The 19,601-nt window shown below is 41.3% G+C and overlaps 1 protein-coding gene across 3 annotated transcripts in view; it reads right to left on the bottom strand.

The window, feature by feature from the left end:
- The window catches only part of EPSTI1 (epithelial stromal interaction 1), a 98,268-nt gene that overhangs the window by 52,463 nt on the left and 26,204 nt on the right, over positions 1 to 19,601 (bottom strand). For all 3 annotated transcript variants that reach the window (XM_077778765.1, XM_077778764.1, XM_077778763.1), the window contains exon 6: positions 10,848 to 10,921. In XM_077778765.1, the coding sequence (XP_077634891.1) occupies positions 10,848 to 10,921 (74 nt within the window). The remainder of the gene's footprint in view (positions 1 to 10,847; positions 10,922 to 19,601) is intronic.

Consider the following 19,601-nt stretch of genomic DNA (forward strand, 5'->3'; position numbering starts at 1 on the left):
TTCTGAAAATTAAAACCTCAATCTTATCATAAGAAATATCAGATAAACCCAAATTTGAGATACATTCTACAAAGTAACTAACCAGTACTGACTGAAGGTGTCAAGGTCGTGAAACAGAAGGCAAAAGTGAGGCACTGTCACAGACTAGAGGAAACGAAATTGTCACGACCACTAATTATATTATGTGATCCCGAATCAGATCCTAAAATAGAAAAAGAACAGGAAGGAGAAATTGCTGAACTTCTAATAAAGCCTGTAGTTTATTGTGCTATATCAACGTTAATTTCCTAGTTTGATCATTGTACTATGGTTATATAAGGTATTAACATTAGGGGAAGCCGGAAGTTCATACTGCAAAACCCTGTACTATTTTTGTAACCTTTCTCTAAGCTGAAAATGATTTCAAAAGAAAAAAGAATCTCCCTCAGCTCTCTTCCTTACCTGAAACCAAGACTATTCCTGAAGACAGGGTTTTCCTCCAGGTTCCCTGAATGGAGGTATTTTATTTCTCATACTAAATTTTCCTCAGTGCCTGGGGAGGGGGGGGAGGTGGTGACACAGGCATCTTCTTCGCTCCCCATGCCACTTCCAACAATTACTTCTCTCTCCATGGCTGGCAAAAAACAAAAACACAAAAAAAACACCCTCTGTTCCAGTAATGCTCCTGACATCAGCATACCCTACGTTCTTGCTCTCTGCTACTGCCACACTCCAAACCTTCTGCTCCGAAGCATCGATCATTCATCATGACCAGGCTTCCTCTCTATCTCAACCACTTTCGGCGACACGAAGTCCCGGATCTCCTCCTTGCCTTCCAGCCCCCAGGCTCCGTTTTTTATTTCCTCATCTCCAACAGCTCTTCAATCTGCCTCAGCCACACTCCCAGAGTCCTACCCTAGACTCTACCGTCATGAACAAAGTATCTTCCCTCCCACGGAGGAAAGGACAAGTCCCACTCTTGGACAGAACTTTCTATCAGTCCATGTTCTTTGCACAAACATCCTCACTACAACAATGTTCTACCCTCTTTGAGATTTCCAAGCCATCATTCCCCCCTTTTACTCACCATCAGTTCCCACCCATCTCTATTTATTGTGCAGCTTAGAGCCCACAGTCCATTTTTTCAATCTTTCCTTTACAAATGCCTTTAACTCTCTAAGATAAAGTTAACCATCTGCTTTCTCTGCATGTGCACCAGAGCAAGTGAATCAAACTTAAGGAAAAATAACCTATCAGGTGTTTGGGGATTGTAGGCATATAGGAGGATGGCGGCGGGGGTATGGGTAGGCTTCACATGAAATTCACGAACACTGACAGCACTCTGATCTGAGCCAACACCACCTTCTGCCTGGACGAGTGCCGTAATGTTGTCGCTAGCTTCTCCATTTCCATTCTTGCCTCCTCGAATCTATTGTTGACACAGCAAACAGTAATCACTTCTTTAAGAAGAATTTAAAAGCTTCTGAAGGTTTGCCCCTGTAGCGTAAATAAAACCCAGACCACGTGCCATGACCTGCATGATCTCTCTGGCCCCCACCAATCTTGCCAACTTCATGATCTCTCTCTCCCCACTTCAAATATATCAGCTTCCTTTCAGGTTATGGAATATACTGGGTGCTGTTCCCACAGCATAGGAGTTTCAGCATGATTCATTCCTTCCTCAGCCTTCCATTCAACTGTCACTTTCTCAGAGATTCGGGTCACAAGCTAAGGAGATCCTCCCCTCCCAGTCTCCATATTCTTGATCACCAGTAGAGATCACTATCTTCCACTATTTTGTCTCACAGGAATTATGAGAACTGTTATGAGAATCTGTTATCCTATATATTTCTTGGTCTTCTGGTTTATTATTTGAATTTCCACATTTGGTCATCGGGTTAGATTTGCTTTATTCATCATACATACCTAGAACCTCGAAACCTAGTGTAGTGCCTGACCTATACCAGGTGCTCACAGGTGAATACACGAAAGCACAGTGCTTAACCCTAGATATTATCAATACATTTACATTTTGGCCAGTGTCAAAATTTTTTGTGTCTCTCTGACCATTAGTGAGGCCAAATATTTTTATTGATTTTATATCTCTTCTCTTTTAACTGCTAGTTCAAGCCATTTGTCAATTTTTCTAGAGTTGTCTTTTTCTTATTAATTTATAAGAGTTCTTTGTGAAATTAAGCTTTTGTCCATTACTCTTGAGGCAAGTATTTTCTCCTAGACTCACTGGTAACACGGTTCACTGTGTCACCTACCACCAATTTTTTCTGCAGTCAGATCTTTATTTTTCCTTATAAAATAAGTTATAAAATAAGCTGCTGAGTTATGTGGGTGACTTTTCATTTTGAGGCTAGACTCTCCTTTCTAAAAACATTCTTTTTTTTCCTTTTTTTTCTTTTTCTTTTTCTTTTTTACAAATAGTTTATTGTCAAATTAGTTTCCACATAACACTCAGTGCTCATCCCCACAAGTGTCCTCCTCCATGCCCATCCCCCCCTCCCCCCACATCCATCAGTCCTCAGTTTTTGTCAGCATTCAAGAGTCTCTCATGGTTTGCCTCTCTCCCTTTCCCCCACCATTTCCCCCCTTCTTCTCCCCCTTGGTCCTCCGNTCCCAGGAAATAAATGAGGAAACCTGGGTGAAAAAATTTAACAATTAGAAGTAGGACATAGTTGGGGCGCCTGGGTGGCTTAGTCGGTTAAGCGTCCGACTTTTGCTCAGGTCATGATCTCGCGGTTTGTGGGTTTGAGCCCCGCGTCGGGCTCTGTGCTGACTGCCAGCTCAGAGCCTGGAGCCTGTTTCAGATTCTGTGTCTCCCTCTCTCTCTGACCCTCCCCTGCTCACGCTGTCTCTCTCTCTCTCTCTCTTAGAAATAAATTTTAAAAAAAAGAAAAAAAAAAAGAAGTAGGACATAGTATTTTGCTCTTCCAGAATTCTGGTTATACTTCCTTTCTTGTCTTTGGAGTTGTTCTTTTTTCTTTTTAAATTAGACAAGTTCAAGTTAAAAATTGGTCTGAAATTTTATCGGAATTTTCAAAAAAAAAAGAAAAAGAAAACAGGGGCGCCTGGGTGGCTTAGTCGGTTAAGCGTCCGACTTTCGCTCAGGTCATGATCTCGCGGTTCGTGGGTTCGAGCCCCGCGTCGGGCTCTGTGCTGACTGCCAGCTCGGAGCCTGGAGCCTCTTTCAGTCTGTGACTCCCTCTCTCTCTGACCCTCCCCTGCTCACGCTGTCTCTCTCTCTCTCTCTCCTAGAAATAAATTAAAAAAAAAAAACATTGAAAAAAAAGAAAACAACTAGCTTTGGGGTTAATTTACAGATGATAAATTTGTTTTCTACCTCATTAAAAACTTTTTTTCTGGGGGTGCCTGAGTGGCTCAGTTGGTTAAGCATCCTACTCTTGATTTCAGCTCAGATCTTAATCTCACAGTTCGTGATTTCAGGCCCCACATCAGGCTCTGTGGGTTCACTGCAGACCCTGCTTGAGATTCTCGGTCTCCTCTCTGCCCCTCACTCGCTTATGCTTGTTCTCTCAAAAACAAACTTAAAAAAAGAGGAAAATCTGACAAATCCATTATCTATATTATAGACTTTAGCAGTTTATTTTATAGGTTTCAAATTTATAAAGATTTGTAATTCACATTATCTTTTAGATTACGTATTTTAATACCCTTTATCCTGTTGAATGCTTTTCTTCCTTTAATTCAATTTTGTCTCCTATTAATAGTGATAGTAATGAATCTGCCTTCTTTCGTTAGCATTTATGGTTACACTTTCCATTCCTTTATTTTCATCTCTTTTGTTTTATGGTATGTCTTGTAGTAGCACATAGTTAGAATTTCACCTTTTTATGCCATCCAAGAGTATTTCTTTTAATAAGGAGATTTGGCCTGTAAGCCTTTCCTGTGACTGCTGAGCTGTTTATAGTTCTGCCTCCCTCTTTTCTGCCTTATGTTACAATGATCAAATTTTCATTGTATTCATTGTATTTCAGCGTATTTCACAGTTCGTGGTTTTTTCTCCTAATGTTCTTATGTTATCTATCCTATCTGAATATATCATTAAATACATAAAACATATTAGTCTTCTATCAATATGCAGAATTCATAAGCCTTTACTCACAAAGAAAAAAATATTCATATTACTTCCTATCTTCTTCTCTTCCTTGTGCATCTTCTAGCACTAAAATCATCTATATTAATTTGATCATGTTTATTCTTAATTTTTAAAAGGAGAAAAATCTACGATACACTTGACTATAAATGTCACTATATTCTTTGTTCACAACTGTTCTGATACCTTCTCTCTTTGTTTTTCTTAGATTCATTCTTTGACTGGAGTTCATTTTGTGTTAATTATTTTTCAGTAAGGATCTTAGAACTCACACAGAAGTGATAAAGTTGGCCCTGCAGGTAGCTTTACTCCAGGATGGGGGGGCGGGGGGTGCACACATATTCCCCCAGGTATACATTTACCAGAAGCACTTCCTGGGCCCCACGGCCTTAGTGAATCTCATGTGTCAGAAAGAAGCTCTTGGGCTCTATTCTTGGGAACAAAGGCCAGAATCAGCGGTCCCTGTCTGACTTCTCTCTGTGCTGCCCTCACTTGCACCGACTCCAGACTCTGTTTAGCTTCTCCCTCCACACACTATACTGGATGACTTACATGGGTTATATTGGCTAATCTTCTTTTGAGTTAGCAACTAAAATCCGTCCCACCCCATGCCCTATCTGAGGAAACAGAGGCCCAAGGAGTTAGATAACACTCTTCAGCTAGTGGGCAGAGAGGTTACAGGTTGAGCCCAAGTAGTCTAACCCCAGATTTGCTGTCACAAGAGGAAAACACTGATAATACCAGGTCCCAGTGATGAGATAATTAAGTGTGACCAGTTTATAAATAAGACACTAGTTAACTTTCACCTTTCACCAATTACTAATTACATAGTGAGAAAGTGAGAAGCTGTCCCTGGCACCCAGGAGCTGGCCTGGTGATCAGACCTAGGCTTTGGCGCTCTCCTGTTGGACGCAATTCACGTGGTATCAACATCAAAAGAGGTCACTTGGGGCTGTGACAGATCCTGACAGAAATAAAACCGCTCACTAACATGTCTGAGCAAAGAAAGCTATATGAACCGTATCTAAACCACCAAAGTGGCCAAACACCCCCAAATTCCTACCTAATTTGTGTTACTGTTCTTCTTTATCAATTACATTACAATGGTGATTAATCACTCAGGTCTTCTCTTGTTTTAGATGAAATGAAGATACCTAATCACAATCCCCCCCTGCCTCCTGACAACATTCAGCCCAGAAGGAAGCCCTGCTTCCTCTAAGCCTCCTCCAGTCACCTGACACAGGCCCAAATCCTAGCATGTTCGGACATCTTCTTAACCAAGGTGGCCCACGGTTCCCCCGCAATGCAGCTAAGAAGTTTGGAATTCATTTTCTAAGCGGTGGGAAATACTTGAGGCTTTTAGACTAGCGTAGTGACATGACTAAAGCTGTGCTTTAGAAAATGAAATCCAACAAAACATGTAAGACAACTGAAAGAAAGACAGTTGGCGAAGACAATAATGAAGCCATTCCAGTAGCCCAGGGGATGACAAGGAGATGGAAGCCACGCTGCAAGTGGCACATGAGATACCTATAGGAAGGTGGTGGCAGCGGGAATGAAAAAGTTAACATGCGCCAGGACAGCCACAGGAAGAGTGGAGAGTGGTAGAAATTTTGATACAGTCTTAACCATCAGCATGATTTAACATTCAGTAGGCAAGGATTCTCTCAGATCAGATTTCCCATAAAATATTCAGTCTTATTCTGAACAAAATAGACAGGGGATTTTGTATCTATAAGTTCACTTCATTAGCATAAGATAGAAAGTTATGAATAGGATGACTTTCAATTCACCTTACTTGTATTATAAAATGTGAAGTTGGATTTAAGCCTACCATATGGATAAGGGATCGATCTAGCCCTTAAGTGTCTTTTGCAAGCTCCCGTGAAGGGCATTAGAAGTTTTGGGAGCATATTAGAAGGCAAACTTGGGGCCTAAGTGTGCATATTCAGCAGACCTGCCTAGATCCTCCATTCTAGGAAACTAAAATAGATGAAGATGTGCCTCCTAGGAACTAATCACATTATTATTCAAATGGAAATAAAAGAGATGCATGGCTCTGACTGTGGAAATGAAGTAAACTTCCCTACATTTCAATCGACAGCCTGCGCTCAAGGTGGTATTGGGCAGTTTAGGAATAGGAAGGTCCTGTTTTGGAATGAGCCTGGTTCCAAGAGCTTTTTCAACTAGTTTCTTAAGAACTAAGTCCCCTCTCCCCTATAAATATTGCAAATAGCATGTAGGTGTAGAGTACTGCCTGGAAAGTTCACAAAACCCACACACCCCGTAAGTTTAACTGTGTACTAACCCAGTGTTGGATCGGGAAAAGGACAGCATTCATAGATGATGAAAATCAGGGAAGGTAAACAGATTTCCTCAGTTTTTCTTTCACCTACTCTAGGAAAAATGTAGATCTTGGTAGAAGGAAAGAGAAGTCAACGCTGCCCAAATCTTGCTCTCTGAACTGAACTTTACTCCCCCCAACTCCAGTGCTTCTCACCCCCACCCTAGCCAGATACCCCTGGCCTTCCAACTACACCGTGCCCCTCAATGACCTATTTTCTCGAGCCCCTACAAATCTCAAGTCCAAGCTTTGGCTGCATCGCTTACGGTCTCAGTGACTTCAGGCAATTTAAATGACCCAACCCTTCATCTGCAAAATGAGGAAGATATACCCTTAATAAGGCTGACCTGAAAGTCAGAAGAAAAATGCATATAATATACCTAATACTCCTGATACTCAGAGGTTCTCAGTAACATAGCACCTTTTTTTTATGATCTTGCTTATTTCAAAGAGCCACGTGTTTTATATTTTTTAAAAAACTGTATGAATGTATAATCTATTACATTAAATGGCTATTAGAAATGAATTAACATTTTAAATGTGTGGAAGATACCCAACTGTTAGTTCTCTAGCATACCCTTAAGAGAACTTTTGTTTTTCCTAACACCCACACACAAAATGTATCGGACTGCTCTCACCCCATGTGCACCCCCACCACTGGTTAAATAGGCTCAAAATTCAAACTTGTCTCTATTTCTATCCAAAAAAACATGGTTAGAAAGATGACCAGAACCCTCAAAATAAACTACCGTTCAAGCTTTTCAATGCTGAGATGTATTTACTCCATGTTTTAAATCACCTACATCTCAACATCCTCCCTTTAATATTTTTTAAAAACCACAACCAAAAGTTTATTAGCGATCACTTCAAATCCTCACATCCACCAGTAATACTGATTAGTAGAAAAGGCCTCCCTGAAAAGTACCACATAGGAACTTGCATAAGGAATTACAGAGAGTTCAAATAACGGTGAAAACTACACCAAGGTTAGATGCCTATTTTTACCCTTTGCTTTTCGTGCTCAAGAATCCTAGAACTTCTTCTAAACTGTGAAATCAATCTGTCCCCAGCCAGAGTAGCAGACTTAATGCACCATTAATCTGGTCTGCTCTCAGCTGCGAATTGAAATAGTCACAGTCATTCGGTTTTTAAGGAAAAGACAGTACTGCAGAAGTACATTCCAGAGGTCTTTTCATAAAAGCCATCGTGTGTGCTCCATCTGCACACGCAATCTGCTTGTGTATTTCCAGCCAGCTCGCATGGGCAGATTAATGCATACAATTAGAAAGCAACCTCACAGGCATTCAATAAACTGCCTTCATTATTACACTCAGGAGAGTCCCTTTGGATGTCAATAAAAGCCTAGTTTTCTGCCTGTTAGCTAAATAATTGACAACACTAAAAATAATCAGAAGCAAATGAACGAAGTCAGGAATAAGGTGTTAAGAAAGAGCACATTAAGATTCTCATGGTGGTGCCCCAGGATGCTATCATGAGCTTTTTCTCCAGCAGCTTGGATTTACAGTCTGCTCAAGTCCATGGATGCACTACTCTACAAAAAAAAAAAAAAAGAAAGAAAGAAAAAAACAAAACACTACCATTCCTGGTCTGCTATTTGAACCACATATCACCGCATGCTGAAACTAGCAAGGACATGAGGTATTGACTGGTTTGAAAGAATTTCTCTTAGTCGTGTTCTATTTTGTGTTCCTTGGTTTGACAGCCTTGGGATGATGTAAATTTTCTGGTGGGGGAAGGGCACGTTGGGGAATGGAGAATAGTCTGGTTGGTCTGGTGAAATCTTTGTGCTATTAAAATTCTAACAGTTCTCCGAGACAATTTTTGTACCAAAAACCGATTATAAGAAAGTATGATAAAGGCATGTTATACAGAGGATCCATGTCTTCTAAGGAGTCCCTTTCATATTTCTAGCTATATAACAATCATTCACTTCATGAGCTATTAGTCTTTTAATTTCAAAAGTAGTTCAAAATACTCTTCAGAAAAAAATCCTCACATATATTTTTTTATGTTTCTCAATACGCTTTAAAAATCAATTTGAGATACTTCTCATTTTTAGTCAACTCCTTTTTCCTGGTTAACTGGGACTTTCATGATAAGCAGAAGAAAGAGCAAGAGTGAAATGTGCGTGTAATTGAATTCAGCTCCACCGATGGTAGAGGAGGTGGCCAGGGTAAAACGTTTTTCTTCAGAGAAAAAGGGTGATTGATCTCTAGTGTTTAGTAAAACACACCTCAAGAAGCTGGAAGACAGGGCGGCTGGGTGGCTCAATCAGTTAAGCGTCTGACTTTGGCTCAGGTCATGATCTCATGGTTCATGAGTTTGAGCCCCACATGGGTGTCTCTGCTTCAGAGCGGAGCCTATTTTGGACCCCTCTCTCTGCCCCTCCCCTGTGCACACATGACCGAGGGGGAGTCTGTCTCTCTTTCTCTTTCTCTCTCTCTCTTCTCTCCCTTTCTCTCTCCCTCTCTCCCTCCCCCTCTCTACCGTCTCTCTGTCTTTCAAAAATAAAAAAAAGCTGAATGACTATGAAAGAAAGGTGACTGAGTGTCACAACCTCCTATGTCCTTTCAGATTCTGAGAATCTCTTATTCTTCAACTTACCCTGTTTAAAACTCTCCAGGGAATGTTTTGTTCAACTTCCTAGTCCTGTACCTAAGACCCCTCATTGGTAAGCAGGTCTCCCCTTCTCCAGCCTAAAACTAGAATGACATGGGGACAAATACATTTGTTCCTGTTGTGTGTCCGGGCTACAACTGTACCCTTATTTCCTTCAACTCCTCTGGTTGGCCTAGAAATACTCTCATCCATCCACTAACCAATGAAGGGAAAGGCAATGAGATACCCTTAGTCTACTGCCTCCCTCCTGACATCTCTCTCCAAGACAGTTCATTTTTCCTGGTGTTTAAGCCTCCCACTTGGCCCCTCACCCCCATGCCTGCCTTAGAAGAACAGCAGGGAAAGACCTGCTGCAGAATCAAGGACTCAAATGAGGGCAATGCCGACTTTAGCTTTAAAAAGATGATGTCACTCCTTGGCACTTCCACCCAACCCATCGCATCTCCCATTTTGTGGCCTGGTAGCAGAAGCCAAGTACCTAACTTCCTAAGAGGCAAAGTAAAGCACTGGGAAACTTCTTCCCACTCCTCTCTCTGAGACTGAAATCGAGAAGGAGCTGCTCAGGATAGAGGCAGGATAGCTGCAGTGGAATGAGAAAGACAGAGGGCACTGTAGAAGAGCAACATGCCTTTGGGTGTCACATATGCTCACCCAAACACTAGAATGATCTTAAATTCTGAAAATGAGGTACAACCATGGGAAGAGAGAACAGGAGACAGTCAGAGGATAATCCATCTGAAAGTGGAGACCGATTCCCAGCTCTGGATGGGACCATAATCAGTACCCAGTCTCTACAAAATACAAGTTGTTCAATCCATTCAACAAGGACCTCTGTAAGAATTTTCTTTTCTCCCTCCATAGAATTTAGGCACTTTTATGTCACTTATGTAAACTATTTCATTTCATCCTTACAAATGGCTTCTGGGGGAGCTCCTGCCATCCCTATTTTTTTTTAAAACATGAGATTTAGTACTTCGTGGAAGGCCATGGGTGGATAATGCAACTAGGACTCTGAATCCAGATCTCCTTGGTTTTAAATCCACTACATCTGGAATTAATCCAGGTTATAGATAATATATATATATTCCTAAGTTATAATAATAAATAATCTGGTTCTTGGATTTTTCTATTCTTTTACACAGTTTGCAGGTAATCTAGCTACCGAGAGTTAGGACAGGAGCTTCTCCTTAAAGCCTGTATAACAGAGTAGATTACCTATATTATAAAGCACATAGAAATTGCCCTATGCATATTAGCTGCTGATATTCACAAATCATACTAGAAGATATACCTTAGTGTAGGACAGCCAGTTGGGAATTCTGTCAATAATTGCTCAATTATTTCTCAATTTTAGTCTACAAAAGTACAAGGATGATTAGTCTTCAGTCCGTTTGATAAATCCCTCGCTAGTTTAGATTCTGCTTGGGTACTTCTTTTCAAATATTATCTTCTTTATATCAGTATTTTGAAAGTCAACATCATCAGAAGTACCTTGGATCACCAAACAATCAGCCCTCCAAGTTATTTAGAATAGGGGATTTCTCAAATTTAGCAGTAATATTTCAAATCGACGAAGAACACTCTGGTGAGTACAGAGGTATCCAACCTCAAACCTCACTTACATAATGACAGATTTTAATTATGTAAGTAATATAACAGCCAATAATCCAATACCAGAGGTCTTGAAAAGTTCCCTAAATTCAAAAGCAGAACAAAAAATGTCCATAAAGGTACAAAGTTCGGAAGATACAAACTTACTACTGCTGATGCTCTCTAAATGCTTCTCTTCTGAGGTTTTCTTGAAGTCTTCTTTTCGCCTCTAGGTTATTGCTCTGAAATTACAAATATCAAAATGCAATCTATTAGGGAAACTTGAAGCAGAATCATGGCATTAAAGCTACCCAAGGTCCCAAATCCTTAGGTTCAAGTGGCCTCAGTAATCCAATATGGTACCTACCAGGGCTTCCAAGATGTGACCTCTCAACCCACGATCACTATTACTGAAAGTCAGGAGCCCCCAGTTCCTTCCGTGGCTCACCTCTCCCAACTTGATTGGTAGAATCACAGAATCAGTATTCGCCCTTTTATTCTTTAGTTCAAATGACAGCAATATTTATATTTTAAATAGTGTTTTCAAGATGTTTTAAGGGAAGCATGAAATTTCCACACCAAGTATGTTAAATGAAAATTATAAGAAGTGGTTAAGTAGTTCATAAAAAATTTATGTATATAAACCCATATCCCACTAAAGCATTCGGAAGAAGATTTTCAGTAAGCCAACTCAACTCCCTCCTGACTCAGAATCAGATACTTAAAGCTGTTGAGAGACTGAAGAGCAAATGTCATTAAAAAAGGAATGGAAAAGAGTTCTTTTTTTAATCAGTTGTTTGGAGAATCTAGAAACAAAGGACTTCGTATTTAAGATTACTGTCACCAAGGCTCTGGCATAATTTAATCCAATTTAAATAACCCTGGAGCTTTTTGTTCACTATGATGACATAACTGTCGTGTGTGTGTGCGCGTGCATATGTGTGTGTGTGTGTGTGTTTTAAACTTGCCCATAAAAAACAAGTTCCTAGAAAACAAGTTTAATGGGGAGTTGAAACAAGTTCTGCAACATAGGAGAGACGTGATGTTTTAAATGAATCCAGGGGAGACAGCAAGCAGTTGGGTTTGCTTTAATAAAAGGAATTGGATTTTCCCGGCAGGAAGACCTGTGAAAAGGGAATAATGGAAATCATCACTTCTAAACCCTGACATTAGTTTGGCTCCATCTTTCAAAGAAGGAGAAAAACTGTTCATACTGTTCATTTCCATGAAAGTCTTCATTCACACAGAATCATTTACTAGTCCCATTTTGAAAGGTAAAATGGAGGATTTCAGTTTCAGGAAGAAAAAAAGAACCCATAAAGGAAATTTACTGCCAAAGGAATCAATTATAATCCAAAGCAATTGGATTATTAATTAAACAAGTTCTAGGAAGGAAACAAATAGAGAATTGTGAAACCAAATCAACAGGATCTCAACCTAGAAAAAAATCCTGACTCATGAGACCAAAATGGTGAACTGTGAGGAGCCCCTACATCTCTGGAAAAAAAAAGTGGGGGACAGTAAAAGACAGCAAGCAAGTAGTAGGTATTCATTAAACTACTGTTAGAAATGCTACTTCGAAAATAGTAAGAAAACACACAAGCATCCAGAGACCAGGGCTGGATTCCTTTAACAAGGTCACAAAATGGAAACCCAGTTTTAATCTCTTCACTAGTAGATTAGCATTGAATTCAACCCATGAATAACTGATAATTGATAACTCATGAGTTATTCAGTAGCTAAATTCTGTCCAACAAAGGTCTGTTTATCCCTCAGAAGTTGAGGGAGAAGTACTGCAAAATACCAGAGTATCTGAGAAATTATATGCAGTACCTAACAATGTAGGAGCTGTTTTAGTATAATAATCCAAATACTGAAATTTAGTCATACTGTTTATGTCTTTTCATTCTACAGAGAGTTAAGGAGTCACCCAACCATACTTATACATATAGACACAAATGAAAAATGTCTAGAAGCACAGGGTCTACAAGAAAAAATTATGTAACCAGCTCTAGATCCACCCAGAATGACCTTAAGCAAACCATTTAATATTACCAAATCTCATTTGCTCAAACATTTATCAAACGCCTATGATATGCGTGGTCCTATGCTAGATGCTGAGAATGCAGATTTGAGCAGAGCAGCGCCTCCTCTGGAAAATTTCAGAGACTAGCTGGGAACACAAACAAGAAACCAATGATGACAGTCTGTAAAATATGTTGGGGGATAGAGGTTTGCAAATAACATGAACAGAGAAAAAGCACCCAAGTAGGTAGTCTCTCAACAGTTCCATGAACATTCATTCAGTGTCTACTAGGTGGCAGACCCCATCCTGGGCACGGGAGCCAAGCTGAGTACCATTCAGAATGTGGTTTCTAACCCTAGGTTCATGATAACACTGTGATAAGAGTATGCTCATGTCTACAGAGAGTGGGGCTCATCCACAGCTTTGTTCAGATTCACCAAGGGATTGATGACCAAATTAAAGGATAAGAACCATGGTCTAATGAGAGGTAGAAATTCTAGACAAATCTTAGCAAGTTTTCCAGGAGGAAGAGGAAGTGATGCGAGCAGGGCTACTTCCCTCCGCTGTACAGGTCGCTCACTACCCATGGGGCCAGCAGAGGGGCTGGGGAGGCTAAAGAGGACTGGTATTCAGGCCACCAAGCCCTAGATTCCAGCACAGGGTGCCTCAGCACAGCACAGGGATCTTTTTCTATGTCCCACCAAGTACTATCAATCACCAACCTGAGCTCCCACAGAATGGACTGCCTGGATGAAGACTCTGCTTCTAATTTGCACAAACTCAGTGATGGGCTAGTGGTGGCCTTGGAGAGGAAAGGGACATTTCAAGAACTTATAATATTTTCAATACCCAAAGGCATGAGAGAATAAAGCCAATCTAGGGAACACCCAAGCAGCTCATGGATAGATCAAAAGGTGTTTGTAGTGACATGGTGGAAGATAAGGTTGAGAAAAAAGGAAAGGGGTGGTTATAAAGGATTTGTATGCCAAGTGAAGGAATTTGGGCTTCAGTAAAGGCAATGATGAGCTATTATGTGATTTTAAGCAGGAGAGTAAGCAGCTCACTCTGGAAGCACTGGAGAATGAACTGCAGAAAGCCCCACAAACATAAAAACCAATGGAGTGGTTCTCATGGTAATCAGCCTATATAGTAGGAGTCCCAGATTAAGGCAACAGTCACAGAGAAGGATGGGCAAACTCTAATAAAGTTCAGGGGCCAGAAATCATAGGAGAGGGGAAAAATAATAGGAGGTGGACTGTATCAATAGAGAAGGAGTGAGGCAAGGGGGAACGGTACAGTAGGATGGCCATTAAGAGCATCGGAATGAACAGAAGTTTAGTTTTGAACTTACCAGATTTGAGATCTACTTGTGAAACATCTGGAGAGAACTATCAAGCTTCTGGTAGAATGCATGGTTCTGGGGTTCAGGGATACGGCTAGAGATTCAGATTTCAGAAATCGCCAGCAGAAGCAATAACTGATCCTTAAATGTGGAAATGTGAGGACTTTTACCTAAGACTATGGTCGCACAGGTACAGGGATGAGAGAAGGCCCCAGACGACACCTGGATAGAGCATCAGCAGCAGGAGAACATGAGGGGAACGGATCCAGAAACCCAGAGGCGTGGAATTGGAAGGACAGAGTACTTCATATTACAAAGGGTTTAAATAAGGTAGGAATTAAAGAGTCTCCACTGGGTTGTTGGGGTTTTTTCCCCCAATTAAGAGCACCTCTGGTGTTCTTAATGAGATCAGCACTGTGGGGTACTAGAGACAGAAGTCAAACTCAGCCCAGCAAGGAACAAGTAGAGGTGAGAACACAAAGATGGCAGGTTCCTAAGCCAGCTGTGCACAGCGTCACCTAAGGGACATTTTTTTTTTTAAACAAGAGATTCTTTGGTTCGGGCGATTGCTAGAAGTCAGTCCACAGACTGGCAAGGGGGAACCAAATGTGGTCAAGAGGCTTTTAAGCACCTGCATCATAATGCTTGGCACAGAGGAATTGAAAGAAAACCAGACCAGAGAGAGAGAGAGCTCCTTTGTTTTCAAGAGAAGAGATTTGAGTATGATTATATGCCAAGAGACAGGGGCCGTGGGGATGGGACAGAAACATAACAGGAAGCAAGGGGCCTTAACTGATGGAGCAGCAAGCTTCCTGAGGAGATGGGAAGGAGGAGGAGAAAATGAACACATGTAGAAGAATCTATCACAGCAATGAAGAAAACACTTTCTTATTTCTCCTGAGAGTCGATGGGAGTAAAAACAGCAAAGGTAGAGTCAGGAAACAAGAAAATAAAGGTGCTTAGGCCTGATGGATTTTTTTTCCCTAGAAAGTGAGAGAGGAGATCATGAGCTGAAAATGAAAGAGACAATAAGAAGAACGTGAGGAGAGGAAGATCTTGATAATCAGGTGTGGGCCAGGACTGTAGAGTAGGTACCATTAGACACCCAGCTGAGAGGGAAGCCCACAAATCTGGTGGGCAAAATTAAAACACACACACACACACACACACACACTCGCGCACACACACTCATGCGCACGTTAGGTTTTCTCCAGCAACCTCATTCATATGGGTTTAGTAAAAATGAAATAATGGAACCAATTCACATGTAAAATAAGAATAATTCTTTGCCTTCCAAGAAATATCTTGATACAACTGAGTCCAATGAGATAGTGTTAAAGCACTTCTTTACATTTAGAATTAATTAGGTTAGGGCACCACTAGTCAGTGATTACTACATACTAGGCATTGTACTAAGGGCTTTGCACGTATTGTATCCTTTAAGCCTTCCTGTCCATTGTATTCTTATTGTACCCATTTTACAGAAAAAGGAAATGAGGCATAGAGAAGCTAACAGCTTACCTTCTTAGTACTACATCTATATTTCAAAGACATACATCCCAGCCATATGGGATTAATTAATGGAATCCTACTGGATTTTAACAATAGGGGCTAACTTCCCACACCAGTTCATCCACCATGAAACACATAACCTAGGAACCAGATTTCTGGGAAATACTGGTGTTCCTTAAAATTTCAGAAATGGACAGTCTTCCTAGTTTATAAAAACAATATTGAAAGAGGTTCCTCAATGTGGTTTTACCCTATAATCTGCCTTAAACTGTTAGCCCTTGCTATTATTTGCTTCCTAGAAATAGTGGCACGTGATTCCTTAAAAAATAAATATAAGTATGCATCTCTATATCTATTTATTTTCCACTAGTTGGTTCCTACTTCAGTTTATAACATGAAAACTAACTAACAATGCTTCTCAGTCCCTGCATAAAACCCAGTGACCTCCAGTGCTCCAAATAACTATCAGCTTTATGATTTTATAGTTTGGTGGGAAAAAAACAAGGAAAGTCATCAGATGTCACTCAGATCGCTGGCTGGCCTCTGCCCTTTCCGAGGTGATGATACCCCAGGAGGCTCTATGTAGTAAGTGGAAGTATTTATAAACTATATGTCACCATATAATATGATTTCAAACGTAAGTAGAACAAAGGCAGAGTCAGAGTAATCCAGGAAGTAGGGAAGCTCTTTAACATGGAACTGGAAGATTTTCATTTTGCAAGATTGTGGGTATTATGAAAGTGGGGGGAACCGAATTATTACCTAATTCATCAATAGGATTAGGGGGGAAATTGCAATGGAGGTTTAGTCCCATGGCGGAAAATGTGGGTGAAAGACTTGCTGGGAGGATTATGAACACCTGTTTCCTTACGCGGCAGGACCCAAGGGCAAAGAGAGTACTCGTACCCAGTATGCTGCTTCTAGGTAATGGCTTTCTTTCACTCTGATGTTCTAATTTTCGGGATATTGCCTCTGTTTCATGGAATTCCAGAAAGAGAAACTAATACATCATTATAAAATCACATTTGCCAAAACTCAGTGGCTTAAAAAAACGCGACTTTACTAATAAATAACCTTACAGCTCTGGAGGTCAGAAGCCCAAGAGGGTCTCACAGGTTAAAATCAAGACGTGAGCAGAACTGTTTTCCTTCTGGAGGCTCCAGGGGAGAATCTTTTTCCTCGTCTCTTCTGGCTTCTTGAGGCTATCTACATTCCTTGACCCATGGTCCCTTCCCTCTGTCTCAAAGCCAGCAGCGACAGGCCAAATCTTCCCCTGCTAACATCTCTTCAAACTCTCAATCCTCTGACTCCCTCTTCTAACTTAAGGACCCTCGAGATTACATTGGACGTACCTGGAGAGTGCAGCGCTCTAGTTGAAGGTAAACTGATTAGCAGCCTTAACTCCACCTGCAAATGTAATCCCCACCCCCTCCCTCACTGCCATGTAAACATAACATATTTCTAGGTTCCAGGGATTAGAATGGAGGGGTTGGGGAGGCGTCATTATTCTGCCTACCACATGGGCACATGGGCTATAACCTAGTTTTAAATCAGTAAGTATCAGACATATAATATGCCAGATACTTCACAAAATTTTTGCCTTCCTTAGCGTTCAGATGCTTGGAATGTGCGTGGTGGGGGGAGGTGAGCAAGGCCCTCTTTCACGTAGGGCCAAGCAGTGGTGTGCTGACAAACTCAGCAGCCACCTCTAGCAGAGTGGAGGAGGGGAGGCCGACGTGTAGCATTTACTGATTTCCGTGGTAAAAATACTCTCAACATGGAGGGTTTCAAGCTGCCAAGATGAAGTCGACTAGTTCACAAAAATCCTGCAAACGTTACAATCCACTCTCACGGGTGGATTTGAAGAGGTGCTCATATACTAGGGGAAGAATGCATAATATCGACATATTCTAGGTCACGGAATAAAAGTTTGACTGAAGCATCCTATTGCCCTTTCCGGATTTCTCCTTCCCCTATGGGAATGACTTCCTGAACCCACTTACAAGATGCTAAAGAGACTTTCACACCCTTGTGCTTCCTAAAGTTCAAAGAACACCCGCATGTGCTAGCAGAGAACACAGCCTACGCTCCCCTCACTCGCACACAGGTTAGGCAATGAGAGGCCCAGGGTTCGGGGGGTGACCCCTCCTGGAAGAGGGAAAACTGAAGGGCAACGGGGGTTAAGACCAGAGGCCAAGCTAGGGTTCTCCGGTGGCAACAGGCTGCTTGGCTTCTACTTGACTCAGAGCTCCGGGACAGTAGCCATTTGCCTGGGGAGGAGGCCGGCATTTTACAGGCTGGGGTACATATGTGTGTTTACTGTGCATTTTAAAGAATAAATGCACCGTAAGTGGAGCCATTATTGCTTCCCTTGGCCATTTTCACACTGGCGACGTGAAGTGTGCCATTTCTAGATGGCTAATGTCCATGTTTGTTTTATCTGACACCAGCTACTAAATAGGCTCACGTTTACTCTGAAAAGCCAAAGATTTATGTACAGCAGGAAGAGCTAGGTCACGCTGGCAGCGCAGGGCAATTAACCGAAGAAATCAAGTCTGTAGAAGGACCGGGGAGGCTGCTCCTTATCTTGTTATGTAGATTATGTTAATGCTCCTCAACTTTTATGTGCACAATAATAAACTGGGAAACTTATTAAAAGGCAGGTTCCGGTCCAAAGGTTTCGGGGTCTCAAGAGTCTGCATTTCTAACAAGTGATGCCCGCGGGGCTGCTTCAAGGAACACGTTTTGAATGAGAAGGATCAACATATCAACTCTCTCCCCCCATCTTTCACTTTCGGACAAAATTATACCAATAATCATTACAATTATCGCATTAGAAAAGCAAACCCAATTAAGATTTCTGTAGTTAATGATTGCTACACACCTAGTGTTATGGTACAACTTGGAAAGAGGGAAATGCTGCTTTTACTTGACGTTAAAGACCATTTGGTGCGGTTGGGTGGCTCAGTTGGTTAAGACTCTGACTTTTTTTTTTTTTAAGTTTATTTATGTATTTTCAGAGAGAGAGGGTACCAGACAGGGAAGGGCAGAGAGAGAGTTGGGGGCGGAAGTCTGACAGCAGAAAGCTTGAATTCATCATGACCTGAGCCAAAGTGTGGCGCTTAACTGACTAAGCCACCCAAGCACCTGACTCTTGATTTCAGCTCAGGTCAGGATTTCACAGTTCAAAAAGTGAATTGAGCCCCCCTCAGGCTCTGTGCTGATAGCATGGAGTCTGCTTAGGATTTTCTCTCTGCCCTTCCCCAACATAGACTTGGGATTCTCTCTGCCTGTTCCCCCATGCACGTGTGCTCTCTCTCTCTGTCTCTCTGTCTCTCTGTCTCTCTCTCTCTCAAAATAAATAAACTTTTAAAAAGTGAAGACCAGGGACACCCGGGTAGCTCAGTCAGTTAAGCATCCAACTCTTGATCTCTGTTCAGGTCATGAATTCTCAGCTCCTGAGTTCAGGCCCCACATCAGGCTCTGTGCTGACAGTGCAGAGCCTGCTTAGGATTCTGTCTCTCCCTCTCTTTTTCCCTCTCCCCCCCCCACACTCTCACTCAAAAAAATAAATAAATAAATAAACTTAAAACAAATGAAGACCACTTCAGCCACTAATATTTCTGAATGGTATACATTATTTGACTTCATGAAGAAATGAGCTATAAAAAACAGCTAATTATGGGTATTAAATGACAACTAATAAATGGCTTTTAGAATAAGAAGTTGCAACACAGTAGTTCTTCAGGATCTGCAAGACTCTTAACTCAATTCTTGGTGATGATTTGACGATTTTCCCTAGTTCCAACTGAAATGCAGAAGAACTAGGTAAAGGCGACATCTCCTCTACAATCACAAGACCAAAGTGTGAACTTCCCTCTGAAGAAAACTATGGGAGGGGGGAGTTAGATGAAAAGAATGGGGAATAGAGAAGTAGAAAGACTAAAACACTGTTTTGGAGGATTAGAAACAAATTAGTGTAACAAAAATCTTTTCAGTGAAAGTGTAGTCGCTGATCAACTGGAAACAGACTGCCAAGCTA

The sequence above is a fragment of the Crocuta crocuta genome, unplaced genomic scaffold (assembly GCF_008692635.1).
Source record: "Crocuta crocuta isolate KB4526 unplaced genomic scaffold, BGI_CrCroc_1.0 scaffold586, whole genome shotgun sequence".
NCBI classification, from domain to species: Eukaryota; Metazoa; Chordata; class Mammalia; order Carnivora; family Hyaenidae; genus Crocuta; species Crocuta crocuta.